General features: G+C 46.5%; 1 protein-coding gene across 1 annotated transcript; it reads right to left on the bottom strand.

Annotated features, from left to right (window-relative positions):
• Positions 1 to 4366: 4366 nt before the first annotated feature.
• Positions 4367 to 15660, bottom strand: TRIM45 (tripartite motif containing 45). The gene is made up of 6 exons (XM_023222747.3): positions 14586 to 15660; positions 11901 to 12634; positions 10479 to 10608; positions 9469 to 9583; positions 6942 to 7068; positions 4367 to 5733 (listed from the first exon to the last, which is right to left on the bottom strand). The coding sequence occupies exons 1-6, from the start codon at positions 15071 to 15073 to the stop codon at positions 5585 to 5587; spliced, it is 1743 nt and encodes a 580-aa protein (XP_023078515.1). The 5' UTR covers positions 15074 to 15660; the 3' UTR covers positions 4367 to 5584.
• Positions 15661 to 16762: the final 1102 nt, after the last annotated feature.

The following is a 16762-nucleotide window of genomic DNA, read 5'->3' as shown; positions in this document are numbered from 1 at the left end:
AGGAGCTAAGCTAACAAGGCAGAGTGAGATGCTTCTTCCTATACTGTATCCTCCTTCTAATGGGCATCCACTTCACTGAACCACCTCTTCATTGAGCCAAACCTACCACACAGGGATGAATTCTCCAGAGGAAAGTTGAGCAACTGTTGCATTTTGGACATTAGAATATGGGTGGGCTGACAGGTATGTGTATGTTTATTATCCAAGACAGCCAAGGTGTTTATCCTGTTGCAACATCCCAGGGGACAGAGGCTCTTATTGTGACTCTTTTTTCTTACCTGTAACACCAGAGGCATAAGTTACATCATAATGCTGCATCTTGTTGATGCTTCAGTGCTTACAATTCAAAGGTGATTTCTGAAGCACTTTGTTACACTGGGGACAGCTACTCAATCCTCCCACTCTTTTTTTTTTTGCCTCACCTTGGAGTCTTAGGCTCTCTTGATCACTGAATCTGCCAGGTCTTTCAGCAGGCAAGACAGCTCAGTTAAATTGGGTTTGGACTCCACTGTAGTGCATGCATGAGACAGTGCCCCGATCCCCAACACCCACACACAAACTTTAAGTATTTGTAACAGAATCGTTACCATTAATATTGCTTAAAGGCTAACACATTAGCCAGAACCTAGACGTCTTACGGAAATTTTCTATTGCAATGTTACTTCATCTACATAAAGTTGTCCAATCACTGAAACCTTCTCCAACTGAAATAAATGGTAAGCTTTTTGTTCTCAATTCTGAAATCGGATTCATTAAAAGGCACATGGGGAAAGATGATATAATACAACAGGCTTCTTCATGGCAAGCAGTTCCCTAGATGAGGTAATTGGAAAATTCAAGGCGGGTCTCTCAGGTGCATATAATTTATCCAACAGGCTTGAGATAAGGCTGCTGCTTTTCCAAGTGGTATTTGTTTAAACCACAAATACTGAGGTTTGGGAGAAGGGAAGTCTGGCTTATAAAACAGATACCAAGGAGATCCAAACTAAAAATTCTACCAATTAGATCTTTATTCACTGATCATAATATGAAGTCTCTACTATCTGCCAGGAACTGTCCTACATGGGGACAGAATGATAGTTTAAAAATGTCAAATCCCTGCCCTCATAGAGCTTACAATCTAGCATGAGCGGACAGACAACAAACAGAACATACATATGTTGGCCTGTAATCCCAGCACTTTGAGAGGCTTGAGATGGCCAGGAGTTTCTGAGACAAGCCTGGGCAACATGGCAAAACCCTGTCTCTACAAAAAATGCAAAAAATTCACCGGGCATGGTGGGGTGTGCCTATGGTTCCACCTAATTCGGTGGCTGAGGTGGAAGAAGCACTTGAACCTCGGGAGCAGAGGCTGCAGTGAGCCAAGACCATGCCACTGCACTCCAGCCTTGGCAACAGAGAGAGAGAGGGAGAGAGAGAGATCCTGTCTCAAAAAAAAAAAAAAAAAAAATACAAACCACAAAACATATACATATATGTGAGATGGCGATGAAACTGGGCAACTCTGGGGTGGGAAGTTGCTATTTTGTACAGAGTAGTTAATAGGGTGATATTTGACACTGGAGTGGGAACTTGAGAGGAACATGAATCATGAAGGTATCTGTGAAAAAAGCATTTCAGATCGAGGGGCAGTGATTCAGGCCCCAAGACAGTGCGTGGAGAGTTTGAGGAGCACCAGGCAGGCCAGTCTGGCTGGAACAGGGTGATGGAGGCGGATGGGTGGGCAGTAAGAGCAAGGATCCAGATCATGAGTGGTCTTACATGCTGATGTAAAGGCTCGCTTTTCTGAGATGCGAGGCCAGTGGACAGTGGTAAGCAGAAGAGTGACATGAGCTGACATGTTTTAAAAGATTTCTCTGATATTGGGTGGTCAAAAAAGATAAAGGTTGGGAATTGACCACTGGATTCTGTAACCTGGAGTTTACCAGTAACCTTGACAACAGCTATTTCAGTGAAGTCTTGAGGATGACAGGCTGACTGGATTAGATCGTACAGAGAATGGGAGGGAAACTAGAGATACCAAACAACAATTCTTTTGAGGTCCTTTTAAAGAGGAGCAGAAAAGGGGGGAAGTTGCTAAAAGGGGTTGTGAAATTCTTGAAAACTCAGCCCTAACACCCAATGCGACTCTTATTTGGAGAAAGAACCTTCAAGGAGGTGATTAAGGTTAAATGACCTCATGTGGGTGGGGTCCTAATCCAATAGGTCTGGTGTCCTTATATGAAGAGACACCAGGAGCACATGCACACAGGAGAAAGGCCATGTGAAAACAGAAGGCTGCCATTTGCAAGCCAAGGACAGAGTCCTCACCAAAAAACAACCCTGCCAGCACCTAGATTTTGGACTTCCAGACTCCAGAACTGTGAGAAAACTAATTTCTGTTGTTTAATCCACCCAGTCCGTGGTATTGTTATGGCAGCCCTAGCCAACTAATACAAAAGGGAAACTTGTATTTGAAGAGGGAATATTGTACCATATTTATTTTCTGAAGTAAGCAATCTGGTAGAGGGGGAACTTACTGAAGCAATGTTCTCGGGCAGTAGCTACAGAATGGGATTTAGTACACGGGATAGAAGTTGGCTCTTGATAGGAATTTGGATAGATGTGTACATGTGGTAGGGAGGCTAGGGAAATTCTCCTCTGAATCCTTTTATATTCTTGGTAAAATAGCAAGCAAGGTCATAAGTACAGAGTAGAGGTGGGGTAGATATTGGAGTTTGAGGGGAAGAAAGTATGAATTGTCTAGAAGCATGGGAGAATAAATGGACTGGGGAGATGTTTCAGGTTATTGGGCAATGCTAAGAGCCCACTGAAATTAGTGGTCATAAATTTAAAGTGAGGCTAGTCATCACACTTTTTTTTTTTTTTTTTTTTTTTGGATCATTCAGTTGGGTTAGATGGAAAGCTGGATCTAACCTGGACTGGAGTTTTGCCAGGCAAGAATGATAGAAGGAGACTATGCAGTAGAGTGATTATAGTGATGGTCTGTAGAATCTAAGCTGGGAAGGATGAAGGGAAGGACCTGAGGTGGGTGAGAGGAACAACAGGAAGGTGGCAGAATCACTGCATTGTGGGTTCCAAAGAGGTAGACGAATTAGTAGTCAGGTTATTACAGTGGGTGACCTGGAAAGGTGGGAGGTTGTGGTTGCAGGATGCCTGAAACTGAGACTATGCAGAGGGTGCGGTTAGAATCAACATGTAGGATATGTAAGGCTAAGTAGGGAAAAAATAACATTGGGGAAATTGTCATAGAACTAAGAAGTCTGTGTAGACAATAAGTTATCCCAAGATTGATAAGGAGTTGTACCAGAGTCATAGCAAGCTCAATGCTATAATCTTCAAGGAATGAAGGGGAACAATTTGGGGCTCAGTAGATGGCTGAACCATGGAGGAATACCAAGCTGTATAGCTGAAAGGCATGAGCTCCAAGGCTGGCCAGTTTTAGAAAAAAAAGTAGGGCTAATGCCCTAGAACAGGGTTTCTCAGCAGTGGAACCACTGACATTTTGGATTGGATACTTCTTTGTTTCAGGAAGCTGTCCTGAGCATTGTAAAATGACTAGCAGCATCTCTGACCTTTACCGACAAGATGCTAGCAGCACCTTGCCCCAGTAGTGGCAACTAAAAATGTCTCTGAGACTTTGCCAGATGTCCTCTTAGGGGCAAAGTCCCTCCTGGTTAAGAACCACTCATCTCGGCCAGGCACAGTGGCTCATGCCTGTAATCACAGAACTTTGGCAGACCAAGGTGGGCAGATCATGAGGTCAGGAGTTCGAGACCATCCTGGCCAATCTGGTGAAACCCCGTCTCTACTAAAAATACAAAAATTAGCCGGGCATAATGGCATGTGCCTATAATCTCAGCTTACTCTTGGGAGGCTGAGGCAGGAGAATCGCTTGAACCTGAGAGGCGGAGGTTGCAGTGAGCTGAGATCACGCCACTGCACTCCAGCCTACGCAACAGAGCAAGGCTCTGTCTCAGGAAAAAAAAAAAAAAGGAACCACTCATCTCAAAGCAGCAGTAATAAGCTAAAAGGACATATACTTCTGGGCTGAGTGACAGAAGGAGTGAGGAAGAGCAAATAGCTAATAATTTGAGAGGGTGACAGGCAGGAATGTGTTTTGGGAAGATCAGATTTGGGTTACAGAAAGAGGCTGAAGGGAATGTTTCCAGAAAAGGGTGAGAACACAGAGAACATCTTAGTATTTATGGCTACAATGTAGCCCATGTCTGTCAGCCTCAAGGAGGAAATGTATTCCGCAATGAGCTGACAGTCATCATCTAATTATTTCACTTCCTTTGCCTGACCCAATTCACCAAATGAGTCATCCACTTCTTAAGGGATCTTATAATGCAGATTTCAATAATTATATTTAATACATGCTGAGTTTATTGCTATATAAGAAATCAAGACTCTCAGAACACACGAAATATATACAGTGAAGACCTTGGCAGGGCTGAGGCACTAGTGCTGTGTACATCCTCTCCCCAGAATTCTCAAGCAGCTAAGAAGGCACACTATGAGTGAAGAAACAGTAAGAGTCAAAGCTCCCAGTTAACTTTCTAGATATATAAACAATAGTGAAGACTACTCTAAAGACTACTCTACCAAAAACAGACCTGTAAGAAGGATGAAGGTGTCTAGATTTTCTGGCATGAGTAGAACTGTAATAAACGTATGAGGTTCTATTTCAACACCACTCCCCTTTATTAATTTTCTATTTGTATGCCCTTGACCAAAGAGTCATCTTCAGGCTTTGGGGCAGAAGGCTGACATGGCATAGAGAGGGAAGGGGGGGACAACACCAAAACAAGATCACATTATCACGATCACGAAACATGTACCAGTAAATCCACTGAAAGTATGCTAGCAAAAAGTGGACAGGATGAAAGGAGGTTTCTAATCTCTAGGGGAAATATCTAAATAATGTGTAGCTCAGAGAAAAATAAAAAAGGTCATAATAGGCCAGGTGTGGTGGCTCACGCCTGTAATCCCAGCACTTTGGGAGGCTGAGGTGGGTGGATCACGAGGTCGTCAGGAGTTCGAGACCAGCCTGGCCAACATGGTGAAACCCCGTCTCTACTAAAAACACAAAAATTAGCTGGGTGTGGTAGCGGGGACCTGTAATCCCAGCTACTCGGGAGGCCAAGGCAGGAGTATCATTTGAACCAGGAGGCGGAAGTTGCAGTGAGCCAAGGTCGTGCCACTGCACTCCAGCCTGGGTGACAGAGTGAGACTCTGTCTAAAAAAAAAGGGTTATATCAGAAAGGAACTAACTAAACTACCTAGACCCTTGAGTTCCAATAGAATCGATACCTCCATACTGTACAAAATGAAAAGGAGTCTCCTGTGGTAGAAAAAGAACGTTTGCCAACCTACCTTTAAGAGAAATGTAGAGGTGGTCTTTTGTGCTCAACCATCCACAAGTACAATCAGTGAGTAACAAAAGAGCACTGAACTCCAGTGCAAGATAAGGCACTTTGTTTTTAATTCTATCAGTCTCTTTAGAATGAACGAAGGTCTGGGTCCTCTGGAAATCTCAAGTGGTGCTGACTGCAGCTTTAAAATGCTGAGCACAAACCCATCAGAGAGCCACAGTCCTAAGTAGACTCCTCGGTGCGCTCTGCCCACCTGTCCACGTGCATTCAGACTTCTCATTAAACTTCCCACAGCATGACCAGTGGGGACGACCTGGGTGGCCTTTGTGTCCATGGCCACAGCCTAGGTACCCACCTACATGGGACAAAGAGGAAAGGACAAAAATCAACCATTAGAGTGGAGTCCAGCAGTTACCATTATCATGGAAATGAGACCGACCTCCTGGCAACCTGCAGATTCATGGGAGTGAAAATATCTAAGAAAGTCTTGGCAAGAGGAACAAGCTCTCTGACGGCTGTGTAGTCAGGAGGACCCTGAAAATTGATCACAGCAAATCAACTCATGTTAGCCAGAGTTCTAAGAATGCTGTAGTGATAAAACTTACCACCTGAAGGAGGCGAACTAGTTTGCACATTAACTGTAAAATAAATTGGTTTGGATTTTAATTGTAAAATCATTGAAATAAAAAAGGATAGGTTGGCGGACATAGAAAAAAAACAGAGGTAGATCCTCAAGTGTTTATACAGAAGGATGCAAAAGCCCATTTTATGGCCCATTATTAGAGTAAGGACATAATTTTTTTTTTTTTTTTTTTTGAGACGGAGTCTCGCTCTGTTGCCCAGGCTGGAGTGCAGTGGCCGGATCTCAGCTCACTGCAAACTCCACCTCCGGGGTTTACGCCATTCTCCTGCCTCAGCCTCCCAAGTTGCCGGGACTACAGGCGCCTGCCACCTCGCCCGGCTAGTTTTTTGTATTTTTAGTAGAGATGGGGTTTCACCGCGTTAGCCAGGATGGTCTCGATCTCCTGACCTCGTGATCCACCCGTCTCGGCCTCCCAAAGTGCAGGGATTACAGGCTTGAGCCACCGCGCCTGGCCCATAATTTTTTTTTAAAGTAATTAGATCCTTTACCTAAACTCCCTATCCTTTCCGTCCCCCTGAAAGACCCAGACCTTGTTCAACTGGTTTAATCATCCACTCCCCCAGCCATGCCTCATTTGGAATTTATTTAAGGTACTAAAAGGAATAAGATGGGTCCACAGTTTTCACACTGCTCAGGCTGCTGGAAAGGGACAGACAAACTGAGAATCCGACATAGAAGCATAGGGCTCATAGGAGCTGTACCAAAAGTAACAGAACTCAGAGCTTTTAAGCCTGCTATTTCAATTCAGAACAAGGAAGCTTTAAGTGAAACTTTTAGAACAGTGGTGTCTCTACAATCACAGACTTTGCTTCCTAGAAACAGAGCCTAAGTCCAAATGTCTAGTGGCTGTGTGGTGGGGAAGGGCCCGTCGCTTGATTCCCACTGCTGGCAGAAAGGCCCAGGTAGTGCTTTCTCCTTACCTGGCATGGTGCCTCCACAGGCGCAGCGAGCGGTTTTCTGGCCTCCACTGGAGCAGAAGGTGCAGCAGTGAAACACACCTGGGTGTGGGCGGTGCTTTCTCCTCACGGTCACAGTGAATGGCGAGCCCTTCAGTGTTCAGACCAAAAGCAAAGAACAGCATCTTATGAGTTAACAGGATGTGCTGAGCATCGCTTTGTGCTAAACAGAGTCTGAGGCACAGGGCCTGCCCTTGGAGGGACAAGGACACCAGGAAAGAAACAGATTAGAGGGCAAGAACCCTGCTCAGCTGAGAGGGGGCAAATACAGATGCAGTGGAAGCATTACGTGGTCTGTGCAGCCCTCCTAGCATGCTTTTCACTGCAGATGCTGAGTACTAGACACAGGTACTGATTTATTCCGTGTAGCTGAACCTGCTGGGCACTGACAGGAGTCACACAGAGTCAGCTGCATTTTCAGTGACATCTCTATTAGCTGGGGACTGTTCTGGCAAGATGGCAGCAAAAGCAGAATCCCATGCCACAAGAAGCTTGAGCTTTTCTTAATGGATTCTGCCTCACTCTATCCTTGTATGAAGTATAAGTATCTAGGTCATTCAACACATTAGTAATCTCAGACTGACTTTTCTCTGGGATTCTCAATCTCAATTCTTAAGGAACCTCAGGTGTAATAAGTAGAATGTTGCAACCGCAAAGATAGGATATCCTGTGGTCCCTTCTCCAATTTCTCAGCCATGTACCTCTTCTCACATACCAAGCTAGCCTCTTTCCTTCCATCCTGGACATGACTTATCTGTTTACTCACCCACTTATTCTGTGACAGTGAAGACATATGGAAGGGAGAAAGGTTAAAATGTGTACAGCTAATAATCCTCAAATTAATAACTCTCCCATCTGCCCCCTTTCCGTTAAGGATAACTTTCATTCTCTAATTTATATCCCATATTAAACAAAAAATACTTATTTTTTTTTTTAAAGATGGGATCTCACTCTGTCACCAGGCTGGAGTGCTCTGGCACAACCATAGCTCACTGCAGCTTTGAGCTCCTGGACTCAGGCAATCCTCCCAAGTAGCTGGGACTACAGGTGCTTGGGACCAATTTAAATATTTAATAGGTTGCAATGTGCCTATTCTTATGTGAGAGCCACACTGTTAGAGAAAACGCAAAGCAGAGAGCCTAGCACCTTAGAAGTCTTTCAGATGTTCAATTTCCCATCTTAAAGAGTTTACAATCCAGTTAAAAAACAACTTGGCATTCAAAGAAATGGGTTCAAATTCCCATTTTGCTATATTTGCTGTGTATTTTAATGCAAGTTTGGTCTCTTGGTCTAATTGGACACTGATCCCTGTGCCTGAGTGGTTTTGAGGAAAACTGAAATAACATATGTAAAAACACCTAACCTGTTCCTGACATACCATAATTAAGTAAATAAATGGCTTTTAAATATGAGTGTTCCTAAGTGCACAAATCGTAAGCCTAACATATCATGATGCTGTATGGTATTTTACTATCCCTGTCAGTGTTGATTTCTGTGGAGAGAAACCTCTGAGTACTCCAAGGTCAGCAGGAAGATTGTGCTGGACCTGTTAGTATCACCAATTTTTAAAAACTCATAATCTCTAAAGCGGAAAGTGCTCTACTTGTTTGTGTTATACTTGTTTGTTTGTAGAAACCATGGTAACATAACTTGTTTGGTGTATTTGTTTGTTTATGGTAACCATAGTAACAGAAAAACCTATATGTAAAACAGAGTAGAAAATTACGTAAGCAGATGGTTAGGCAGATAGATGACTAGTCAGTTGTGAGGAGGGGGTGTAACTCTCTCAACTGTGTTCATGGCCAGATACAGTCTGGACAAAACTGGAAAATTCTGAGCTAGATTATATTTTTTTGAATATGCATAGTTGTCTGCTGGCAGATCACCCCCTGTGATCAAGACTTCTTCTCCATATTAAGAATCCTGGCCGGGCGCGGTGGCTCAAGCCTGTAATCCCAGCACTTTGGGAGGCCGAGACGGGCGGATCACGAGGTCAGGAGGTCGAGACCATCCTGGCTAATACGGTGAAACCCCGTCTCTACTAAAAAATACAAAAAACTAGCCGGGCGAGGTGGCGGCGCCTGTAGTCCCAGCTACTCGGGAGGCTGAGGCAGGAGAATGGCGGGAACCCGGGAGGCGGAGCTTGCTTGCAGTGAGCCGATATCGCGCCACTGCACTCCAGCCTGGGCGACAGAGCGAGACTCCGTCTCAAAAAAAAAAAAAAAAAAAAAGAATCCTAAGATACTGACTGGGAGAATGATAAACTATACGCATAACTGCCAGGAAGTGACACAGGGATAGAGGGTTCTTATGGTCAACAGCATCCTCCAGGAAGAATAAGAGTAGCAAAATCTGGGCTGTTTCTAAAGTGAAGAAGAAGACATGGGGATTCTATTCAATCTCTCTGTATAGCTGATCCTATGCGAAACATCTCCAGATCCTAAGACAGCAGAAGCCAGGGAGCTCAGGGAAGCACATGCACCAGTCTTACCTGCACATGCTGTTCTTTGACGCAGACCCACACAGTATAGACACCAGGCTCCTTGGGGGTGTAGGAAATGTAGTATGTCCCATCCTTGTTATCCTGCACCATCGGTCTGACTGGGCTGAATGGAGATAAGAGTCAAAACACCACTCACTCCCACAAGCCGGCTTTAGTTGCTACTATTTCAGAATGTAAACTCTACACCATTCCATTCAGTATTAATGTTAAATATCCATTTACATTTGCTTCAGAAGTTAATTTTACAGCAGAAGGTAAACAGCATAAATTCCAATTTAGTCTGATATTCAGACAAATTCCTTGAATATATTATTGCGTCCTTTTCAACAGGCTTCTGTTGAACCCTCTTGCTCTGTTGTCCCTCCTCCATTCTCCAACTCCAGAGAAATATAAACATGTTCCAGGCATAATTTAGTACCAAAGGGAGACTGATTTTTGAAAAGGGTACCATTCAGTCTAACACAGAAGATTTTTCAACTTATTCTAAAGCTTGAGATGAAAAGAATCTGAGGGGCAGACCATAGCTTTGAGAGAGAATTGAATACAAAATCCACACAAGAAAACACATTTGGTCATATAACGTTTCATAGTATTATGGGGAAGTAAGATGTAATTACTTAGTTGCACTCCAATATATATATATTTTTTTGACCTGGGGTCTTGCTCTGTTACCCAGGTTGGAGTGCAGTGGCGCAATCACAGCTCACTGCAACCTCAACCTCCTGGGCTCAAGGGATCCTCCCATCTCAGCCTCCTGAATAGCTAGGATTATAGGCATATGCCTATAACTTTTTTTTTTTTGGTAGAGACAGGGTCTCCCTATGTTGCCCAGGCTGGTTTTAAACTCTTGGGCTTAAGTGATCCTCCTGCCTCCACTTCCCAAAGTGCTGGGATTACAGGCGTGAGCCACCGTGCTCAGCTCCAATATCTTAAAGGACCTCATGTTTCCAGTTTTCTCACTGCCTGTTATCCATGACACCTACTTGTGTCACACAAACCTGTCTTTCTTATCCTTAGGGAGAACGGCAACTTGAATGTTGTCTCCTCCCCTGCCCATGATTTCTCCTGCGGCATCCTTACAAAGCAAGGTGAAAGAGGCTGTCTGTTTCTCCCGGGCTCTGTGGAGGTCTGAAAAAGATAAACACTCGGTCCTCACCTCAAATGTAAACTGCAGTGACTACATCTCCATCTTGCTTTTTCTCTTCAGAACAAAGAGTTGTACTTTCCTGCTTACTGTAACCACCCTGGCTCCCTTTCTTTTCTCTTCTCCTTCTGCCTCCTAGAGTACACCTCTTGGGAGTCCTTCCTGGTTAGCCTGGTTCTCTCAGCTATCAGCTGCTTTGGATCACACAGGATCCTGGACCTTACCTTCAGTCCTAGGAGGCTTTAAAAATACTCAGGACTGACCTAGGTATTTAGAGAAGAAAACCTCTAGACCTTGTGAGAGAGGCTAGTAACCCCAAAACCACCCTCCCTAAGCTCCGGATCCTACTGGGCTAGGCAGGGAGTACAGGTGACCAGCCTCACGACCCTCCATGTTGTGAGATCCTCTGCAACTTGGTAGCTCATGCCAAGGTATTGGGGGGCTATCCAGTAGCTACAGCCCCTACTCCAGCATTCAGATGAAACAGGGTTTCTTAACCTGGGGTTCATGAACTACTATGAGGTCTATGGAAAGGCTTATGAAGAGTCTAAAAATCTGGAATTGTATGCACAAGTTACTGGGTGTTTCTGTAGGAGAGAACATTCTCAAAGAGATCTATGGCTTCCAAACAGTTAAGAATGCATGTGTCACAGTCTGATGACCCTTAAGATGCAATCTTCCTATCAGGACTGACCTGTGAAATATGTTTTAATAACATGCTTCCATTAGAAAGGGAACGCTCGTTAAAAGAAACCATTTTTCCCCCAATTAAATGAAACACCTACCATATCCTTTTAAATGCCAGTAAGGTGGATGTGAACCAAAAAGGGCCTAAAGGAAAGGAAACCGTAATCTCATCTTCCTTACTCCTCTGAAACCCCCTTCAGAACTTGATCTAGGAATCCAGGGTCTGCCATGCTCCTCTCTGAGCAGGCAGAATTTCACCTGGCCCTAGTCACTGCCGTTACCTCCAATGGGCACTGTCTCTGTTCTGCCATCTGATAGAAACAAAACATAATCTATGCGCTTCTCAGCTGTTACTACTTCTCTGAACAGGAAAAGGGTCAAGCCTCACTCCTGTATTAACTGTACCCTAACCAGAACAAACCAGAAAGGGCAAAGGTGAGGGTCACTGTCTTTCAGATCAGTTTATCTCCCCACCTTTGGTAACCTGGTCAGTAGGGCGTGCTTCCTAGCAAAACAAGCCACCACCAATCTTTACACACCATCTCCCTGTAGACTGCCTTCTCAATGTCAATGGGAAATGCCTTCCTACCTTCTCCTTGTAGGACACATTTGGCTGGATCAACCTCTTTGGTATTAATGGTACCATAAATTTCATAGCCATGGCACTGGCCTGCTTTCTCCTGAGGACAGAAGCGTATCTTATCATTTACTCCAGGACGGGCACTATATTGAACTTTGTTCAGCTTCCTGAGCCGTTCTACTACCACCCCCTTGGTGATGAGGATCTCCAAGTCTGAGCCGCTGGTCAGCAAGTGCTCGGTGAACTCCACTCCAGTCCGCATGTCTGCCAGTAACTGTTCCAGCTGGGCCTTCTGCAGCTGCAGGGAATTTTCTTTCTGGATTCGTATGTCTTCCAGCTGCTTCAGCAGCTTGTCCCGATGCTCCTCAATGGCCTTAATGTAGCCCTCCGAGAATGTCTGGACATCAGCTGCCACTGCCTCCACTCGCTTCTGGAGGGCACTATTCATTATGTTGATCTGAGCCAGGGCTTCCTCCAGGGCCTCCACGTGGGGCTGAGTACCTTTGAGGAGCTCCCGCACAGAGTCCCCATGCTTGTGGATGACGTTGCTGGTGAAGTCACAGGGGTGTTCCCGATGCTCCCCCATCACGCAGTCCCGGCACACGGGCCGGTCACAGAACTCACAGAACAGCCTCAGTTCCTCTGCAGGATGAACAGGACACAGGATGGGCTTCCCAATCCGGCTGTAGCCTTTCAAGTCTTTTAGGTCCACCATGGTGTGGTAAGTCGTTTTCTTCTGCCGCCTAGGGGCAAAGAGAGTCAGTAACAGGAAATAAGGGAATAATTCTAGTTGGGAATAGTTGGGCAGAGATATTTCAGGAGCACAGACTCTGAAGTTAAACAAACTTGATTTCAATTCCTTGCTCTAATCTCTAATTGCATGATCCTTTCTGATTCCAGTTTCTTGTCTGTACAGTGGAGACAATCCCTACCTGCAAGAGCTGCTGTATAGAATAACATGTGAACAGACTAGGGCTCTGGCTTGCTACATGTCTATGTAGAAGGTTGCAAGACTATGGTTGCATGATAGGACTTTCCCCGAAGAGTTTAGACAAGAGCCACAGTCGGCTTCCTAAGGTAAGGTAGCAGCGAGGGCATAGCAGAAAACCAGCACCAAGAAATAGAAACCATGCCAGATAACACAGTAATAAAGTCCAAGCAATTAAAAAGCAGATAGCTGATCCTGACACCAAGTCTCATCTAGCTTGCATCTAAGATTTTGGTGAAGCATTTCTGTTGACCAGTACCTATATTACCCAAATCAGCAGGCTAGAATTTTTTTCAAGAGACATCGTCAACATTATTAGAAAGCGTGAAACTGGCCGGGCGCGGTGGCTCACGCCTGTAATCCCAGCACTTTGGAAGGCTGAGGTGGGCAGATCAACTGAGGTCAGGAGTTTGAGACCAGCCTGGTCAACATGGTGAAACCCCGTCTCTACTAAAAATGCAAAAAATTAGCCAGGTGTGGTGACGTGTGCCTATAATCCCAGCTACTGGGGAGGCTGAGGCAGGCGAATCGCTTGAACCTAGGGGATGGAGGTTGCAGTGAGCGGAGATTGTGTCATTGCTCGCCAGCCCGGGCGACTAGAGTGAGACTCCATCTCAAAAAAAAAAAAAAGTGTGAAACCGATGGTTGGCAGAATCAAAGCTCTCTAATTTCTTTCCTGTAGTAGCCCTCTACAGATGTAGGGAAATCCCTAGGAAAACATGGTGACTGTTCAGAGTTCCTCCATTAGCATTATGTCAATTTGAAGCTTATATGCCTATTCTGGCACCAGAAGAGTGGCTGCAGAGAAAATAGGGTCAGCTGGTTTGGCTGGCAGCAACACAGTTGCAGGGACTATCACATAATTACAAGTTAAAAATAGAGTGAAGTCTACAAACTTGTTCTGTTAGTGTAGCCAGAAAACAAATGGAAGTTAGAACCCAAAATCTATTTTAGGCTAATCCTAAAACTGTGGTCATTTTATATTCTGGTGTCCTAGGATGGGGTAAGGTAGAGTAAGAAGGGACAAAATGATCCATCTGACAAACTATTCACCAAATGCCATAAAAGACATAGTCTGCACCCCAATTAACACCCCAATTAATACCAGCCCACCTCACCAAGCTCCCGAGTAACTCTAAGGTACAAAGCAAAAGCTGAGGTCCAGCCAATCATCACCTATTCTGGGAGTGTAGCATGGGTTAGTGGAATGTAGTCAGAATGATCTGGATTTAATACTCAGTTCTGTTACACACTCACCAACTGCAGGACCTTGGCAAATCACATACTGCTGAGCTTGTTTGCCCAATTAATAAATGGGGGTGAAAACAGGGCCTGCTTTTCTGCAAGAGTTGCAAGATCAGAGGAGATAGAGAGCAGGATCTATGCTATTATATTCATTCTGTTTCTCCAGCACCCAGTACAATTATTCACTACATGAATGATTGATGATTGAAGGAAACTGTAGCTGCACTTTGTAAATTGAAAGGGATTATGAACACCTCCATTGCTATTGCTACAGCTACTATATTAGGCTGACCGGGTTAACTGTTGTACTAGAGTATTTGCTACTGCATCCTTATATTGCTCTTTGACCTTCCACGGTATTTGAGAAGGCTTTCCTTTTCATCTGCTCACCAAGGGATTTCTGTCTTGACACCTTTGTAATCTGCTCTTAAGCTACACCGGGTGGAATGTCCCATCTTTACCTATGAGCCTGGCAGCAGAAGTGGCAGAGGTTGGCTTTGCAGGTCTGACACCTCTTCTCTACTTCCCTGTCGCTGCACAGGTCACACACCAGGCCCTGGCCTTCCCCACGCAGGCTCTCCAGCATCACATCATTCACGGCCAGGTGGTCTATGGTTAAAGCCTTCACTCCACCCATGGGCAGGTCCACCTGAGCATCACATACCGGACAGAGGATGCCGATCTGCGACTGCAGACTTCGTGGCTTGAGTTCCTGGAATATTGACCCCTCAGAGCTTGTGTCAGAGTCTCCCCCTCGGATGTCCACTACTGAGAAGGGCTCCAGCTGCTCCAGACACGTGGTGCAAACTGTATGCAAACAAGGCAAGAGCCTGGGGGCTTTGAAAAGCCCCAAGCACAAGGGGCAGTGAGTCTTGCCTGAGTTTCCAAGTGCAGTCCCACTAGGGAGTTTGCTTACAATGCCCAGCAGCGGCTTTCTGTTTTCTGACATACTCCCCACGTTTGTGACCAATATCAGAAAGGGCCCTGGGCAGTTCTACGATGTAGTAGCAGATGATTAAGCCCACCCAAAGAGAAAGTTTCCAGAACTTGAACAGAGACCATGGGGACTCCCTCGCTGACAAATAAAAGGGCAGACGGGAAGACCGGGCTTCCTCAAAAGAACCACCCACAGACCTACTCAGGAGGGCCCCCTCCTTTCCACTGCATCCCATACCAGACACGCCCACGCCCTCCTCTGTCCCGCAAGTCCTCCCCGGATGCGCTTCCAAGTCTAGCTGTACAGCTAGTCCCGCTGCCAACAAAGTCACCCCTGCATCTCTCGCTCCCTCCACGGCCACCCCCCTCCCACCGCCCGCCTCACTGCGCCCCACACGCGACAAGCGCCGACCCCGCCCGCGCACGATGAGGTAGGGGCCCTCCTGCTCCTTCCCTCTGCGAAGCGCGCGCGCCGGGCTAGGGACTTGCAAGCCCCCGCCGGCTTCTCGGTAGCCACCGCCTCCCCCTGGCCTCGGCCCAGGACGCCCGCGGGCTCTCGCCCCTCCTCACACCAATCCCAACCCGGTCTACTCCGGCGAGTCCAATCACCGTCCGAGAGGGGCGGCCCTCGCCGCTCCGGGCCCCGCCGCCCTCCAGAGTGACACCACTAAGCATCCAATAAGTTTTGGTAATTCCACATCTTCGCCAGTCCACTCAGGCGGGGGGCGGGACTTGACAAGGTCGTGGGCGGGGCGGCCGAAGAGCTTGGAGTGCGGCGGGAGGAAAAGGCAAAGGCTGGGAGCGAGTGGCATAGTGTAGTCAGCGTCACCGTTTCACAGGGACTGTCCCTCTATCTCTGTGGTGACCAGAGAGGCCTCGGGGCCTCTTTAAAAGCCACGCTGATTTGCTGCCGGGACGACCCTCTTTCTGCCCTCGGACTGAACGCAGACTGGGCTCTCCCATTGGTGGATGGCACTGTCAGTTGGCCCCGTGCTGGGAGTGGGAGACGTTTTTCTGGCTCCTGAGGCCTCGGCCGCTCGGGGGCGCCAGACGTTTCTCCTCCACGCCAGTGTAAGGCTGCGAGGCTCCTGTCCTCCGGCGCTTGTTGTAACTCACAGGTCCCTCACGCCTAGCGTGCTGGGTACAAGCACTTCCACGGCTCCCTGGCTTTGGGTATTTTCCGAGGGTGAAGGCATCTCAGGCTCGCGTTCCGGGTACCGGTTTGGGAGACCGTGGAGCCGAGGTCTGGAATGGAGGGCTTACTTCGACCGGCCTGGGCAGCGCCATCCTCCTTGTTGGGCTCGGGAAGGCTGTGTTTCCCCGTCCGGGGAGAATGCAGATGACCTAAGGAGTTGAATGTCACCCAGGATTCCACATTTCTGTGTAACAGAAACGAGCTGAGCGAGTTGGACCCGCTGTTTTTTATCAGTCAATCACGGAGGGCTCCTGCCTGGTCACAATGGGACAATGGACGGTGGCAGTGAGGGACAAGCCCTTTGTGGGCTCAAAACTAATTTGGAAGATGAACACGTCCGACCCCTTTAACTTTATAATCACACGGCCGCCTTCTCTGGCCTTACCGGGCGTCTCCTGATTCTCCAAAATTCCAAAAATGGAAACAGCTGCTCCCTTCCCCTCCACCTGTTCTTTTCTCCAGTCGCGTCTGCCTGTCTACTGGGCCTTCACTGCTTTCTTTGTTCAT

This window comes from Piliocolobus tephrosceles, chromosome 1, assembly GCF_002776525.5.
Source record: "Piliocolobus tephrosceles isolate RC106 chromosome 1, ASM277652v3, whole genome shotgun sequence".
Taxonomy (NCBI): domain Eukaryota; kingdom Metazoa; phylum Chordata; class Mammalia; order Primates; family Cercopithecidae; genus Piliocolobus; species Piliocolobus tephrosceles.
Note: the sequence above shows the minus strand (reverse complement) of the source record. Positions and strands in the feature narration are given on the sequence as shown.

Excerpts from the sequence above, each read along its gene's own strand:
- TRIM45 (XM_023222747.3), bottom strand. The coding sequence starts at position 15,073 with ATGTCAGAAAACAGAAAGCCGCTGCTGGGCATTGTAAGCAAACTCCCT. Across the intron at positions 9,584-10,478 it reads CCTAAGGATAAGAAAGACAG|CCCAGTCAGACCGATGGTGC; the intron begins GTTTGTGTGACA and ends ATCTCCATTCAG. Across the intron at positions 5,734-6,941 it reads CTGTGGAGGCACCATGCCAG|GTGGGTACCTAGGCTGTGGC; the intron begins GTAAGGAGAAAG and ends TGTCCCATGTAG.